At 35.4% G+C, this 17,636-nt stretch overlaps 1 protein-coding gene and 1 long non-coding RNA gene across 5 annotated transcripts; one reads left to right on the top strand and one right to left on the bottom strand.

Annotated features, from left to right (window-relative positions):
* Positions 1–611: 611 nt before the first annotated feature.
* LOC145115594 (pentatricopeptide repeat-containing protein At3g18970-like) lies at positions 612–1,913 on the bottom strand. The gene is made up of 2 exons (XM_079051918.1): positions 1,858–1,913; positions 612–1,443 (listed from the first exon to the last, which is right to left on the bottom strand). Exons 1-2 carry the CDS (start codon positions 1,911–1,913, stop codon positions 612–614), a joined length of 888 nt encoding a protein of 295 aa, XP_078908044.1.
* A 6,997-nt stretch (positions 1,914–8,910) lies between these two features.
* LOC145147897 (uncharacterized) lies at positions 8,911–17,020 on the top strand. Of its 4 annotated transcripts, none has more exons than XR_013728812.1 (5): positions 8,914–9,131; positions 9,368–9,925; positions 15,489–15,578; positions 16,439–16,503; positions 16,898–17,020. It is a non-coding gene; the product is annotated as an uncharacterized LOC145147897 (long non-coding RNA). The 4 variants fall into 4 exon arrangements; XR_013728806.1 differs by having other exon boundaries at positions 16,886–17,020; XR_013728818.1 differs by lacking the exons at positions 15,489–15,578; positions 16,439–16,503; positions 16,898–17,020 and having other exon boundaries at positions 8,927–9,131; positions 9,368–9,653; positions 9,854–10,097.
* Positions 17,021–17,636: the final 616 nt, after the last annotated feature.

Below are 17,636 nucleotides of genomic sequence, written 5' to 3'. Positions count from 1 at the left end.
TTCAATCTTATCTTGCCTAGCATTGGCAAGATGCATTTCTGCAGTGTTCAAAGGAAGCATCATAATGAATAATTTGTGTTAGTAGAAAGAAGATATTCTGATCCTAAAAGTACATTTTTTGCATGTGTTACCTGTTTCAATAGAAGATACCTAGAGATAGATTATGATACAACAGTAATGCCATTGACCTCACAACTAATTCTAGGAAAAACAAGCCACTGATAGCACATCATCATATACCGGTCCCACCCTGTAGCCTTGGGCCTACAAAATAACATTCTCCACAAAAGCCATTATTGAAGATTATATGTAGATATGTAGTAAGTCAGCTCATGCGAGAATAATGTTGCCATTATGAACAAACCTGCAATGGAAACTAGACAAACAAAAAAGGGAAGACAGAAGAGATACTTCAATTACTGATGCAAATGACAGGTATATGTAGATTTCACTGTTATTTGTATTTTCTAATAATATTTGCAAAGAGTTACAATGATAGAAGTCGACAGAATTTGCAAAGTGTACAATTTTTTTGGAAATATAGTATTTTTACAGTGAGCTAAGAATGTGGTAAGCTTTGGTAATCCATTTTATGCAAAGCAGCTGTTGTACTACGACCCGGGGGGTTTTCCACTTTCTTCTCCACCCAATCCCTTCATAAACTCCGGCCCCTCTGAGCTTTTTGTTACACTTGACGACGCCTCCAAGTTATGATTATGGAGATAACTCGCAGCAATTGTAGTCAACATCACTTTTGCATCTTTGCTATTAATTCCATCTAAACCACAAAAGAGCTTAATGGCATCATTTACACGTCCAGCTCTCCCATACAGCTTGATCATAATTGCATGATGCCTTGAATTGGGCTTTATTTGATACTTCCTCGCCATGTTATGATACAACTCTAAGCACTTCTCAATCATACCAGCCTCAGCATATGTATTCATGGCCATTTCAACAGTGAGATCATTTGGTTTGACACCTGACTCCTCCATTTGTTTTAAGGTCTCATCAACCTCCAATGCTGATCCGTTTCTACAGAAGCTACTAAAAAGAGAGTTCCAAGTATAGATGTTTCTATCAAAGACTGGAATTTCAGAAAAAACCTTTTTGGCATCCAGTGGATGCCCAATTTTGCCATAATACGAAACTAGTGCATTCATCGGTCTTGTATAGAGAAGACCGGTCTTGTAAATATAACCTTGTACAATCCTTCCAAATATCGAGGTCATTTCACTTATTGGATTAACTTCTGCATCATCCCAGGGCTTAGCTGATCCAATAGCTGCTCCTAAGATCCTTTCATCTGAATAAGCATGTCCAAGTGCAAGGAATCTCTTAAAGAGATCCCCTACCTCTGCAAAATCCATTTCTCGTACATTCACATACATATAGATGTTCCATGTATCAAGATCTTCTGTTTGCATCTCAGCAAAGATGTTGCTACATTGTTTGAGTGTGCCATGAGCAATATAAAAGTTCAGGGTTGATTTATGAACCTTTACATCTGTTTGGATCGAGACACGAACACGAAACTCTCTCTCTCAGCTCATGAATTATAGAAAAAGGAGAACACAAAGATTTAAGGTGGTTCGGTCTATTTCTGACCTACGTCCACACGAGGGTAACTAGGAGTTTTTATTTCTTCTTCTTTTTTGTGTGTTATGAAACTACAGATACAAATACAATCTTATATAGGATTGAATGGAGAAAAAAGGAAAGCCATAAAACATGGTCCGTAAGAACCGGATCACCATTCCTTTTTAATCAACCTTTTTTACTAACTTTTCTGTGGACCACTTTGACGTGGATTCACACTCAACAATCTCCCACTTGAAGCCACGGAACAATCTTCACCTGTGTTTCAACTGTGCATCTGTATTTCTGTAAAACACTTTTGATCTTGACTCCATCCTAGTTACCCGGCCTTCTCTTCAATTATCCTGAAGGCCAGTTGAAGCTATACAAAGCTTCAACTTCTCTAAGGTGACAACCTTAGTCAACATATCAGCTGGATTTTCAGTTCCTTTGATCTTATTCAACTTCAGAGTGCCATCATTAATTCTTTCTCTGATGAAGTGATATCTCAGCTGTATGTGCTTTGTCTTCGAATGGAAGACGGGATTCTTTGCAAGATGAATTGCACTTTGATTGTCACAGAATAGTTCACAATTATCTTGTTCTTTGCCAAGTTCGATGAGAAAATTCTTCAACCATATAAGTTCTTTGTTTGCTTCAGCAACTGCCATATACTCTGCTTCTGTGGTTGAAAGGGCAACACTTTTCTGTAATTTGGACATCCAACTTACCGCAGTGTCTCCCACTATAAAGACATACCCGGTAGTGCTTTTGTATGATTCTTTGCAACCACCAAGGTCTGCATCCGCAAAACCCTTCAGAATAACATCTTTCCCCTTAAAATGTAATGCCACTTTTGAAGTCCCCTTCAAATATCTTAGCAGCCATTTAACTGCTTCCCAATTTTCTCTCCCCGGATTGGACATAAACCAACTAACAACTCCCACTGCATGAGCAATATCTGGTCTCGTGCATACCATTGCATACATGAGGCTACCAACTGTAGATGCATATGGAACTTTAGCCATTTCTGCTTTGTCTTCATCTGATTTGGGTGATTGATTTTTAGAAAGCTTAAAGTGACTTCCCAAGGGTGTGCTTCTGATCTTGGCTTCTTTAAGGCTGAATTTCTCTAACACTTTCTCAATGTACTTCTCTTGAGAGAGTGTCAAAGAGCCATCTTCTTTTTTTCTGGAAATACTCATCCCGAGTATTTGGTTTGCAGCTCCCAAGTCTTTCATCTCGAATTCTTCAGACATTTGTTTCTTTAACTTCTTGATCTCTGACATGTCTGAACCGACAATCAACATATCATCTACATAGAGTAGTAGAATGATATAAGAACCCTTAAACTTCTTGATGTAACAACAATGATCATTGTCACATCTCTTGTAACCAACTCTTCTCATGAAGTTATCAAACTTCAAATACCATTGTCTGGGTGCTTGTTTCAGACCATACAAACTCTTCTTTAATTTACACACCAAGTTTCCTTTGCCTTTAACCTGGAAATCCTCTGGTTGTGTCATGTAAATGTCTTCTTCTAGGTCACCGTGTAGAAAAGCTGTCTTGACATCTAGCTGCTCTAGATGCAAACCTTCTGCTGCTACAATACTGAGAACAAGTCTGATAGTGGTCATCTTCACTACTGGAGAGAATATTTCATTGAAATCGATTCCCTCTTTCTGTTGAAAGCCCTTGACTACTAATCTTGCTTTGTACCGTTGGTACCATCATGTTCATCTTTGACCCTGAAAACCCATTTATTCTGAAGAGCCTTCTTCCCAACTAGAAGCTTTGTTAAGTGTCAGGTCTTGTTCTTCTCAAGCGACTTCATTTCATCTTTCATTGCTAACTCCCACGGCAATGAATCTTTCAACCCTATAGCTTCAGAGTAACACTGGGGTTCACCGTTTTCTGTCAAAAGAATGTAGTTGACAGATGGTGAGTATTTGTTTGGTGGTCTGGTGACTCTGGAAGATCTTCTTAGTTGAACTTGAGGTGTGACTGGGGACTCTGGAGTTAGAGGACTGGTTTCTTCATCTTCAGAATCATTATTGGAATTATCCACTGAGCTCCCACTGTTAGTTGAATCATCCCCAGATTCAGGGATTTCGACTGGAGCTTCTTTCTTCTTTTCAACACCTTCAAACTCAACATATTCCTTCTGATCTTCTGGACTTTTGTTGTTTCTGTCTTTGTATAACTCGGCTTCGTTAAAGGTGACATTCTTGCTTCAGATTATCTTTCTGCTTTCACTATCCCAAAGCCTGTAACCCATTTCATCTGACCCATAACCAATGAATGTGCACTTCTTGGTCTTTGAATCAAGTTTATCCCCGTCACCATCTTTTAACAAACTGTAAGCAGTAAAACCAAAGACTTTCAGGTGTTTGAGACTTACTTCCTTCCCTTGCCACATTTCTTCTGGTAATTTAAAATCCAAGGGAACAAACGGTGAACGGTTGATCAAGTAGGCTGCAGTATTAACTGCATCGGCCCAGAATGTCTTGGGTAGACCGGCATTCAACCTCATGCTTCTAGCCTTTTCATTCAGAGTTCTATTCATTCTCTCAGCTACACCATTCTGCTGAGGAGTTCCTGGGACCGTCTTGATCATCTTTATCCCTTCTTTCGCACAATAGTCAACAAACTCCTTGCTTATGTATTCACCACCATTATCCGACTTCAGGCATTTTACCTTCAAATCAGTTTCATTTTCAACAGCAGATTTCCATATCTTAAAAGTATCAAATACATCAGATTTATTTTTAAGAAAATAGACCCATACCTTACGTGTTGAATCATCGATAAAGGTTACATAGTAGTTTTTGCCTCCTAGAGATGAAACTGATGTTGGTCCAAATACATCCGAGTGAACAAGCTCCAACTTCTGAGCTTTCGGTGTCTTCCCCGTCTTTACAAAAGTAACCCGCTTTTGTTTCCCGAGAACACAAGATTCACAAAATTCAGTTTCAACTTTCTTCAAGTCTGGAAACTTCCCTTTCTGAGCCAACATCTTCAATCCCTTATCGCTCATGTGTCCGAGTCGTTGGTGCCATAAATTAGATGGACTCGGATTGGTGGTTACGGCATGAACACCATCACCAGGTATTTCTACCATGTATAAAGTGCCTTTCTTCTTTCCTTTGGCAATCACCAAGTTGCCTTTGATCACTTTCCATTGTCCACCCCCAAAGTGAACATTAAGTCCTTCATCATCCAACTTACCAACTGAAATCAACTTTCTCCTTAAGTTTGGGATAACCCTGACATCTTTCAATGTCCAGGTGGTTCCCATGGAGGTCTTCAAATCTACGTCTCCTATACACGTAATATCAAGCACTTGATCATCGGCCAAACTAACTTTGCCAAAGTCACATGTTTGTAGGTTCTTGACCATATCCGGGCATGAGACAGCATGGAAAGAGGCACCCGAATCCATAATCCAGGATTCCACTGAATTCTCAACACAACATATGAGAAAATCACCCGATTCTTCAGAGGATACATTGTGTACTTCTTTCTTTTCAGCTTGTGGTTTTGGACATTGGTTTCTAAAGTGACCTTTTTCTTTGCAATTCCAACATTCAATATCTTTTCGGTTCTTGGACTGCCCCCTTTTTCTAGACTTTGATCTGCCTCGACTACGTCCTCTTTCGTTTCTTCTTCCTCTACTTTCTGTATGCAATAAAGAACTAGAACTAGAAGTCTCACCATTGCTTCTCCGTCTGATATCTTCATTTACAATCAAGTCACGAATACTCTCGAAAGTGAGTTTAATAGTGCCGGATGCACTACTAACAGCTGTGACGGTGCCTGACCAACTATCGGGAAAAGATGATAAAAGGAGGAGCGCTTGTACTTCATCTTCAAACTTTATTGCAACTGAGGCTAAACGAGAGATAATCGAGTTAAACTCGTTTATGTGAGCGGTAACTGACATGCCTTCCTTCATTTTGGTGTTAACCAATTGTTTGATGAGGAACACTTTGTTGGAAGCGGACGGCTTCTCGTACATGTTGGACAAAGCCTTAAATACTCCATAAGTAGTTGTTTCATTAACAATGTTATACGCAACACTCTTTGCCAATGAAAGCCTAACTACACCCAAAGCTTGTCGATCCAACAACTTCCATTTTTCATCATACATGTCATCCGGTTGTTCGCCCAACATAGGCAAATGCAAACTTTTCTAATACAACATATCTTCAATTTGCATCTTCCAAAATCCATAATCGGTTCCATCAAACTTGTCAATTTTGATTTTACCATTTTCTGCCATTTTTGCAATTTTCTGAAAGAACAGGGACCTGTTTTGTAATTTTCTGGAACTTTAGGGACCAAATCTGAGTTTTTCAAATTCTGATACAGTGACGCTACAGTGTCGCTACAGTGATGCTACAGTGTTGTCTTCTCCGGCAGGTCTCCGGCGTACAGTGTCGTCTTCTCCGGCAAGGCTCCGACGCTACAATGTCGTCTTCTCCGGCGAACTGGTTTTCCTGGTCACTATTCCGGCGAACCTTTGACCGGCGATTTGGACGTCTTCCGGTGGTCGAAAAATTCAGAAAAAAATATTTTCGGAATCTTCGGAACGAGACCTTTCCAACGGTATACACCAAAATCGTTTTTTTTTACGAAAACAAATTTCGACCAAAAAACTGAAAATCACCTTCTGGAGCTAAACCAACGCTCTGATACCACTTGTTAGGATCGAGACACGAACACGAAACTCTCTCTCTCTCAGCTCACGAATTATAGAAAAAGGAGAACACAAAGATTTAAGGTGGTTCGGTCTATTTCTGACCTATGTCCACACGAGGGTAACTAGGAGTTTTTATTTCTTCTTCTTTTTTGTGTGTTATGAAACTACAGATACAAATACAATCTTATATAGGATTGAATGGAGAAAAAAGGAAAGCCATAAAACATGGTCCGTAAGAACCGGATCACCATTCCTTTTTAATCAACCTTTTTTACTAACTTTTCTGTGGACCACTTTGACGTGGATTCACACTCAACAACATCATGATGATATCCCATCTTAATTGTTGATGCATGAAGTTGATAACCCAAGGATGGAGTTTCCTTAACTTTTGCACAAGACTGCAACAACAATTCAAACAAATGGGCATTTTTCGGTTTCAGCATATACATGTTGTAAATGTACGTCTTGATACCCTCCTCGGGTGCATTGATGTTGTAGTATTTTTCCAAAAGGGATGTCCACTTTGTCACCAACTTTGTGCCTGTAGTGATCAAGTGTCCATGTATTTTTTGCACTTCTCTTTTACAGAGAGGATGTCTTATCAACTTCATACTCTTGGATTTTGATGTACACCTGCAGGTTCATACAAAAAAAAAACTAGTAATTCCTTTTGTTCCCTTCAAGTATGCATGAACTATACCTCAATCAGTCAATCTACTGTGGTATTCTAATGAAAGAAACAACGTATGTATCATGTATGATTGCTAAACTGGTAACAAGTTGAATAAACGTGTTCTAGGAATGATATTGAAAAAGTTTGTATGTGATTTGATCATGTTGACACACAAAAACACAGCTCTGTCAGAAACAAAAGAGACTCACCCTGGATCAGTCAATCAACTTTTGTATTCTAATGAAAGATACAACGTATGTATCATGTATGATTGCTAAACTAGTAACAAATTGAATAAACCTGTTCTAGGAATGATATTGAAAAAGTTTGTATGAGACAGTATCACTGATTTGATCATGTTAAAAACCATTAAAACAACTCAATATGAAACCAACGCCATATACATTTATCTACACTTATAGAACAGCAAGTGTGGAGTGTCAATCCATACACAAAAGCACAGGTTTAGTGTACTGAATCAGTGATTTAACATCCAGAACTTGTAAGCACCGATTACTCATCCCGATTTTTCTAACTACTATTATATCGTTGATATGCATGATCGGATACTCAAATTTTAAATCAGAGACGGTGGAGCAGGTAAATTCCGGTATTGTAGCACTCATACTATTTTTAGCCTCACTTAAATCCAGATCTAACATAAACTACATCAAATTTAGCATACATCATCGAATGAATTTCAGAATAATCACGGAGTCAGAAATTACCGCTTAGAGTTTAACGGAGCATGAGCACAGAAATCAGAAATCGAATTGAATTAATGTTTAGGGTTTCTCAGTTACCGTTTGATGTCTTCTTGCTGTAATACTGCTCCTATCTCTTCTCCGTTCCGACTCTCGAAATGCGTGGGATTGGGTTACAATACAAAAAGGCGGGAGTTTTTTCTTAAAACCTTTGCCGTTGCGATTTCTTTCTTTTTTCCCGATTTGAATTTACGCATCTTTAAACCCACCCACAATGGCCAAACGTCGTCGCTTTGTCAATATCGTTACACCTATTTTCGGGTTCAAGTACTTTCTCTGTCTTCATTTTTCCGATTCAAAACGAAAAAAAGTCTAACTTTGTTTATTATTTTTTGTACAAAAATCAAGTAAGTTACTGTATTACTTGTTACTCTGTATAGCTATCTAATTAATCTATTTAAAAAGTTATTACTCTTGTAATAATTTTATTGTTTCTAATTATAATTAACACATTATTTGCTGACAAACAAATAGGACATCATATCACTCCAACATATTTTGATCGGTTAATTGACACGTCTATTTCTCATTTTATATATCACTTAGAAAACTTATATTATCTTAGATATTTTAGATTTTTATAAGAATTATCCATCCACTAACCATTTTGATTTTGATAAGAATTAACCATCCAACGATCATAAAAATGGTCTAATTATCTAGATTTTGATATTTTTATGTTAAGAATTAACCATTTATGTTGATTATGGTTGTTGTTTTGAGAGTTTATCGATAAAAAAAAATAAGTAAATAGCTAATTCCGATGGTAAGAGTAAAGTATAGTGTCATTTCCTTCATTTTTCCTATTAGAAAATCATAATGTTTATGTTAGATATGATTAAATAATTTTATTGTTAATAATTCCTTACATGTTTCTCGAAATCAAAAAGATCATTTTGGGTAATTTTAAACGTGGCATTACAAGTACAAAAGAACATTGGTGGACTGTTTTGATCATTTTGATAATTTAAGTTTATTTTTGTCATTTTTTTTCAAAAAATGCCATGTTGGTTGTTTTTCTCATTACAATCGTTTAAAACAGTTTAAAATTAATATTTTAGTCATTTTAAACTCTGCATTACAACTAATTTTAAACTTTGCATTACAAAAAAAACTTGTGAATCGTTTTGGCCAATTATATATACTATTATTAATCGTTAAAAACCTTAGTACAGTGTTTTGTTGCTTTATTATTTTTGCCACATATCTTTTCTTGCTTTCTTATTTTTGCCACGGAACAATTTTCCCTTTTCACTTGCGCACCACAAACCGCCTTAGATCACCGCCATACTTATCTATTTCTCTTTGTCTGCGTTTTCTGTATACGTTATTGTTTGGTTCTGTGCACTTACGTTTTGCAAGCGCTTCTCTCTTCTTCTGTTCTTCGGCGTCTGTGTTTCTTCTTTAGGTACGGTTTGTTTCTCTTTCTTTATTTCTTTCCCGTTTGTTCTTTACTCTTCCTTCTTCTTTGCTTCTTTCCTTCTCGCTATTTCAATTTCTTCCAATTTCGTTGTACCTCTACTTTTACTTATTTGGTTTCAAGAAACAGGTAACAGTCAATCTGAACCCTAGAAATCGGTTTGTTCACCATATGGTTGAATCAGTCGAATCACCGTCGCTAATTCCACTTCTTCACGCCTGTAGGTATACATAACACGCGTATGTGATGATCCAGGGTGTTGTTCCTCTGGGTTGCCTACTACTCTTCAACTCTTGAACCCGTCACATCCATCCACTGCTGCAGCATCTTCGTTCACTCAAAGCTCTTCAGGAAGTTTTCGTCGGAGGGAGAAGGAAGCAAGGCCAAACTCCCATGAAATCGAAAGCCGTTGATAAGACACAAAAGTTGTAATTGTAAATTATTTTGTCCTTCTCCTACTGTGTTTCAAAAAACTACTTTGGTCGGCCCTGCCATCGCCGTGCAGTGAAGGTAATATATACATACAGTTCAGTAACTTGTCTTTGCTTGAAATTAGGACTTAAATTGGATGAGTTTCAGTTTGTTTCTTGTTCTACCTACGAATCTAATCTCATGTAATAAGAAGAAAATATCAGATTCAGAACCTTTGCAACAGCCACAGGAATTTAAGTAAATTTCATATTTAAGTTCTTGATGTTTCAATTGAATAGGTTCATATAAGAAAAGCCAAAAATACCTATTGGTGGAAAGGGCTTGGAACAATCCCCAAGGCTTTAGAGAAGGTAAAGGTGATTAGTTTTGTATTCACACATTCATAACCATATCTTTCATTGAATCATTTCTTTATTGTTTTGCCTAATTGAGTCCCAGGAAGAAGGTTTCAGTAACAATGATGAACAAATTGATTACTGTAATTTCCTTTTTACGTGATTTTTATAATGATATTTGCATGCAGATATTTGAGCAATAATATGTTCTATTGTTTGCTACAACTGGAAAAAAAAAAAAAAACAAAAAAACAAAAAACAAAACAAAAAAACAAAACAAAACATGTCGTCAACGGTGCAGGTGATTCCCATATAGTTTGACCATTAAAGCATATTTTGTCATTTGGGTCAAATGATGATTTGATCAATTTCGTCATTTCTATCAGGTTAGAAAAAGGATGTAGTGTAGTCTAAATCGTTTCGATATTTTGACCATTTAGGTTTATTTTTGTCATTTTTCTCAATACAAGCAGCTAAAACATTAAAAGAATTAGTATTTCTCATTTTGACCATTTAAGTAAATTTTTGTTATTTTGGTCAAATTTACCATTTTGGCCAATTTGGTCATGTCAATCAGATTAAACAAAAGAAAATTTGTGTTTTTGTCATTTTAAACTTCTATTACAAGTACAAAATAACGCATTTGGAGCGTTTTGGTCATTTTAACAAATTAAGTCTATTTTTGTCTTTTCTGTAAAATGATTATTTTGATCGTTCTTATCATTTCAATAAAGGTAAAATAGATCCACTTTCTATTTTGGTCATTTTAAAGCCAGCTTTATCATACAAAAGAATGTATTTTGATCGATTTGGTCATTTTTACTATGTAAGTATATTTTTATCATTTTAGTCATTTCAATCATGTAAATGAGAAAAAAATTGGTTAGGTTCTTAAAAAGTGACAATTAAAGATCTTTTAGTATTTAAAATACATTGATAAAAAAAACCAACCGATGGAAAAAGAAACCAGATGAGTATTTTTTTTTTCTAAATAATAATACGTTTGACTTCACATCTTCAGTATGAATTACATAAAATGATGAATGTCGATAAATACACCTATCTTCTAACTGAAATTACCAATATTTTATTTAGAAACGCGAAGTGTGCTAACATATTTCGTTGTACAGTTAAAAGTGACTTGGAATGATAAACTTCTTATGGTAAGCTGAATATATTATATATGTGATGGATGTTTCTTTTGTATTGCATCTTTAAGTGAAGTAATTTATTTGAAAAAACACCATATATTTACTTTTAAACAAGAATAATGGAATCCTTCATCATTCCTCAGGATTTTTCATATGCTTTCTTGGTCATAGTTATTTCCTCATCATTTTTAGGTGTTAGGACTTAGGACTTAGGATCCTTTTTTGTTTATTCTTAAACTAGATTATGACTCGCGTTAAACGCAGTGAACACATAGATAAAATATAAATATATATAGATATTGCAGAATAATAATAAAAAAAAACAAAAACAAAAAACAGGGTTATTGGTATTATTGAAATGTATGGAAAATACACTGAAAGCGGAATATATATATATATATATATATATATATATATATATATATATATATATATATATATATAGTCGTTGGAGTACCTCTTTGTAGACAATAATTTTTTTTATTAGTTGAACGACATTCCTCGTTACAAAGTAACTTCAAACCTTTTTTACTTGTAACACAGAAAACAATTACATATAGCTGACCATGCGCGAAAACGGGTCTTCGCAAATATAGTCCAACATTTGACAATGTACTTTCAAAATACATTGTTATTTTATGGTTATATTGCGAAATCTAATTTTTCATGTCAAAAAATAGCAACCTACTTATGTTCATTCGAAATGAACCACATAAACCCCCCACAATATTAAATATAAAGAAACTCTAACCAATAAATATAAAAATAGTTATGTTTGCTCGATTTAGATATTGCCCGTGACTCATTGAAAATGTCAAAATACATAATTGGCATACAACTTACTTGTTATTATGATACGAATTAAACAATTTAAACACATGAAGATGTCTTTTTTTTTTAATTTTACAATAATGATAAAATAATAGAAAAAAAAATGCTTACTTCAAGACAATTGCGGACGTTTGAGTAAGGTCTGGGGTCTTAACTGTTAAGTATACATAACTTTTACATATAGCTATTAAATGGTTATTCAAGATGAATTAAAAGTTCATTTCTATTTCTTGCCAGTTTAGAAGTATGTTTCGACCATTTTTGCATCATATAAAAAACATATAGGTTCTTTTAGTATAACTGCAATCCTACTTTCATATAAAATTATTTTTTGCGTATCAGACCAAACTCGGTGTTTTTTAGCATTATTATCATCCTATATTATTCGTTCTTGATAGGTTTGAAAAGTTCGTTGCAATTTCTCAATTCTTTTTGAAAGTTCGTTGTTATTTCTTGTTGCTTTTAGAAATAAGTTTTAGACAATTTTTTTGTATCAAACCAAATTTGAAGGTTATTTTCGTATTATTATCATCGTATATGTTCCATTTCATTTTTATTATTTGAATATAGTTTTTGTAGTTCAAAACCGATACGAACACAAAAATATTGACTCTATATTAACTGGCTTTCTATAATGTATAATTAAAAATCAAGACAACGTAACCATAATTTATTGATGTTAGTTAAAATGTAATTTATTTATGCAGGATGTTAGTTTTTGTTTATTTATGTGGGAAGCATAATATGTATTCTACATTACATGTGCTTACCTTTTGAATTTAGTATTTGTAACTTTAGAATTTTATTTTGGCTTGACATAGTCACGATCATCTCATATTTAATACTTTGCTCTTCTTGCATCTTTACTATCTGCTGACTTACATTCAATAAATCAAGATTTAACATTTTTTAAAAACAAATATAGACAAGAAATTTTTAAACTTAATGGATACGCTAAAAGAGACATGAGACTTACCTTTTGTGAGATCAATAATACCAAATCGGACAAATTTCTGCAAAATAAATTAATAACCGAAGAAACCTTGATTGCCCAAATATCTAATATCATTATTTAAGTCATAAGCTGCTATATGCCAAAAATTTGAAAATTTCAGCCAAAACTATGTTACATGCCATCAAAGTTGAAAAAAGATCATTTATAGTTAGATGGGGGTATTAATTTAAAAAATCGTCTTTCACTTTTTATTAGATGTATTTTTTGATGACATGAACAATTATCAGGCAAACATAATCCGTAAAAACCATCCTAGCCAAATCATAGATTGCTTAACCAAAAAAATAAAATACCACAGTGTAGATGGTAATACAGTTAGAACATCTTTTTCTAAAAGATCAAGAAATGAACAATTTATTAGAATCTTATCATGTTGATAAAAGTCATTACAAAGTGCAATAGATTGAATCGATAGTTTACAATAAATATAAAAAATGAAGCTCTATTAAAGATAAAAAACTTGAGGACAAAACAAAAAAGAAGCATGTAACACTACAAAGTTGCATACAACAAAAACACATGATGCTAAAAATCTAGAAAAAAAAACCTAAAATTTATACCAGGTTGTGAGGTGAGCATAGAGAACTTGTGTCAGATTCTTTGAGACATTTCGTTATACCAGGTTGTGAGGTGAGCATAGAGAACTTGTGTTCTAATAACCCATATTTTTAATGTAACATGACAAAAAAATCCAATGTTACAGGAAAGTAGACCTGGCAATTCCAGACACGAATACACGAATCTGTGAGAGACACGACACGAATACATTTTGAAAATTAAGATAAAGCTTATTTCACATTGTGTAATCCTATCGTGTCAAATTTGTGGCTGACACGTTTTCATGACACGAATACACGAATTGATAGGTCTACAGGAAAGTATAAGAAATGAACTAAATTAACATGTATTTAGATTATGCAAATTATTTTGAACAATGTTCCTTCAAAAATATATTTATTATTGTTTCATATCTACATACAAAGTTTAATAAAAAAATTTAATTATAATTATACAATTTGATTCTACCATATAAATACGAGCACATAGAAAATTTAAGAATCAAATAAAAAATTTGTCTATAATACCGTAAATATGATATTCAAGGAAATAAGATCATTCATAATTTAGATTCTAACTTCTTAGCATACTTTGATATGGTTTATGTAATAATATTTAGAGAAACCGGTAGGCAAAGATGTTGATATTAAGTGTTGTATATTGTTGTTACCGGTAAAAAACTAAGTTTTATTTTAAAATTAAACATTTTTATGGTAAGTATGTTGCTATAATTTGTAACAAGAAATCACATAACTATTGCAGTTTGTAGAGGTTGTTGATGATCGAGTCCAAGTTAATAGGTTAAGCATTTAATATGAAAAGTTATACATTGTTGTTTTGTTTGACTTAATCTAGACTGAATGATGTAATATGTTAAGCCAAAAAACCTTATGTAATGTTTTATGAGATTTCAAAAATATAAACATAATTTTGTTAGTCATAGAAATCAATCTTTAAATGGTTGTATTTACTGTACAGAAATATATACAAATTAGAATAATTATAGTTTAACCCTTTATAGATTAAATTGTTTATAAAATTCATCCACTTAATAGTGAATAAAAGATAAATTAAAAGAGACATTTAAAACATGAAAAAATCACAACAGGTTACTATTAAAAATGGTATAACATTATACTTTAAAAGTACATTCCTAAAAATGGTATACAATGAAGTTATTATATTCGACAATAAAGTCAGAAATAGTAACCAAGTTAAGATAGAAATAGGAACCAAGTTGAGATAATCAAACAAACATAAATAGTAGCAACATATGATTTGATCTATTTTTAAATTAAATTACCGATTTACCCTTCTGATGAACATTGTCCATACTAAATTAATGAATTAGCCTTTAGATAAAAAATGGAAGTATCATACAAAAAGAATCATTTTAGCACACGTGTCATCTCAATATCTATTTTTGAATTGCTTTTTCAACCCAATGCTTTTCTAGTTTTCTAAGTCGAATTACCCTTTTGCCCTTATATTTCCTTACTTAAAGGTTTCCTGCATCTAATTTGCAATTAATTGCAATTAATTAAAATAAATCACATAAATTTAGGAGTTTATTGATACATTCAAAAGGTAAATTCGAATCTTTCTTCTTTATTCTATCCCAAATAAAATTACCTTTATGTCCTTAAACCTTAAAATCATACTTAGCATTTTTTTTTAAATCTATCCAAGAATATCAATAACCTTTTGTAACACCTGGTTCTCGGTACGTATTCTTTTATTTTAATTCCTTGTGCATTTTGCGTTTTGCCTTGGACTCGGCGAGTCAAGGGATCGACTCGCCGAGTAGGAGCGGGACGAGACGCGGATTCTAAGTCGTGGACTCGCCGAGTCGGGTCATGGACTCGGCGAGTAGGCCCTGTTTGGACATAAAACTCAAATCTGGGTGTTGCACCCCATTTAGTCACTCTAACTCGGCCTCCCTTGTCCCCAACACTTCCAGAAGAGTTGTAGAGCGAAACCCTAGCCCCTTTTTGCCCTTGTGAGTGATTTTGGCCTTGTGAAGGAAGTTTGAAGTTTAAGAGAAGAAGGAGGTGGAAGAGTGCTAGGAGGGGCAGTAGATCTGAAATCTACCCTGGGAGAAGCTTCTATTCAGGTAAGAAAGCTCCTACCTTGATCTTTAGTCAATAGATTCCCTTTTTGTCCCCAAATATGTGGTTTGCAAGCCTTAAAACCCCCAGATTTCGTGTGCATATGTGATAGCCAGACCCTAGGAACTGAGACCCATGAGTTGGATCCGTTGCATGTCTCAGATTTGGCCTGTACAGGAAGAAGGTTCGAAGGGACTCGGCGAGTGCTAAAGTGCACTCGGCGAGTTCCATGAAGATGGCCTTAGACTCGACGAGTTGGATGAACAACTCGGCGAGTCCTATGACGATTGCCTGGTACTCGACGAGTTGTTCTTCAAACTCGGCGAGTCCTATGAAGATTGCTTGGTACTCGGCGAGCTGTTCTTCAAACTCGGCGAGTCCCTTGAATATAGCCTTGAACTCGACGAGTTGTTCTTCCAACTCGGCGAGTCGTATGAACTTTCCCCGATTTCAGTAGGGTTTAAGTGTAGGAGGTCCAACCCTTCGTAGCCGCACGCGGAATTAGCAATTTAACGTGTAGCTATAGGCCCAGATCTCCAAATCTCCAATGTTGATGTTTTAATGGAAGATTGGAGCGATTGTGAGATCTGTTCGTCGGACTCGGCGAGTCTCCCTTGGACTCGGCGAGTCCAGTCGCGAGTTTGCTAGTTGTCCCCGTTTAGCGAGTCAGGCTGACTCAGTGAGTGGGAACAGGGACCCGATGAGTCGGAGTCGGACTAGACGTAGAAGGACTCGGCGAGTCGCTATATGGACTCGGCGAGTCCAATCAATCAGAGAGTTGACTTTGACCAAGAAGTTGACTTTGACCAGTCATTTGACCTAAGGGGTATTTATGAGTGCCTAATCCATGTTTACGGATTTATAGCCGGAGAAATTACCGGTGCGGCAGCCAGGCGTAGGTTGAGCGGGTTTTCAGCATTTACTCTCGAGGTGAGTTACCTTCCAGTAGAAGTGGGTCTAAGGCCACAATGCCGGCCCACTAGTAGGAGTCGTATGATAGATGACTGTCTGTGTGTTAATCATCTAGGTTTGCTACTACCTGATATGCTTTATGTGTTAGCAGATTATGATGTATGGGTTATGTGATATGTTATTATGTGGTAGTAGTAGTAGGGGGTGAAACAGTCCCCGATCCGGTCGACAGGACCGAAGGGGTAGGCCAGCACCCAGATATGCTAGGCAGTATCCGGTCGACAGGACCGAAGGGGAAGGTCGGGCACCCAGAAATGCCCGGCAGACATGTATGCTATGTGATTGTATGGTATGAGGTTCGTTGGGGGAACTCACTAAGCTTCGTGCTTACGTTTTATAGTTTTGTTTTCAGGTACCTCTTCAGCTAGGGGAAAGGAGCCGGCGCGGTAGCGGCATATCATACACACTCTTGTTTTTCCGCACTATGGATTTTCTGGGATGCACTCTGAATATTTTACTATGATATTACTGGTTTTCAGACATGAAGTATTATTATGAATGTTTTATAACGATGTTTTTATGTATTAACCTAATTTAAAAATGAAATTTTTAGCCGGTATTTTTGGGATGTTACAAGTTGGTATCAGAGCCCTGGTTTGAGGGATTCGGACACACCGTCGGGGGTGTCTGGACTCAAATCGAGGGATTAAAAGATTTTTATAAAGAAATGATTTTCTAAAGACTAAGTAAAAGGGTTTCGAAAAAGAACAAGGTGTGTGATGTGCGCGACCGGCCGAGCTCAAGTAAGTTTTCCCCAAAGTACCCATACAAGTTATTGCTATGATTATCAGTTTCAGTTTCAGTAGAACAACATGCTAGAATGGGACTAAGGATCTAAGAATGATGCCTTATGTGCCTGCTTTATGTGTTCCGGCTTTATGAGAATTGCATGCTAGTACAGATCAGTCAGTAAGATAGCCAGGGTAGTATATACTTGATTATGTGTACTCAATGCCCGAATGCTGCTTGCTATGTGCTTTTAGGAGTTCTAGTTGCCTCTCACTAACTAGTAAACGAATATGTTACGTTACATATTGCAAGGATTAAATAATTTCAGAAGGTTGGGTCTAGCCCTACTTCGCAGCTCTTGT

The sequence above is a fragment of the Lactuca virosa genome, chromosome 1 (assembly GCF_052849685.1).
Source record: "Lactuca virosa cultivar CGN04683 chromosome 1, Lactuca_virosa_CGN04683_v6, whole genome shotgun sequence".
In the NCBI taxonomy this organism is placed as follows: Eukaryota; Viridiplantae; Streptophyta; class Magnoliopsida; order Asterales; family Asteraceae; genus Lactuca; species Lactuca virosa.
This window is presented reverse-complemented; position numbering and strand designations above follow the sequence as displayed.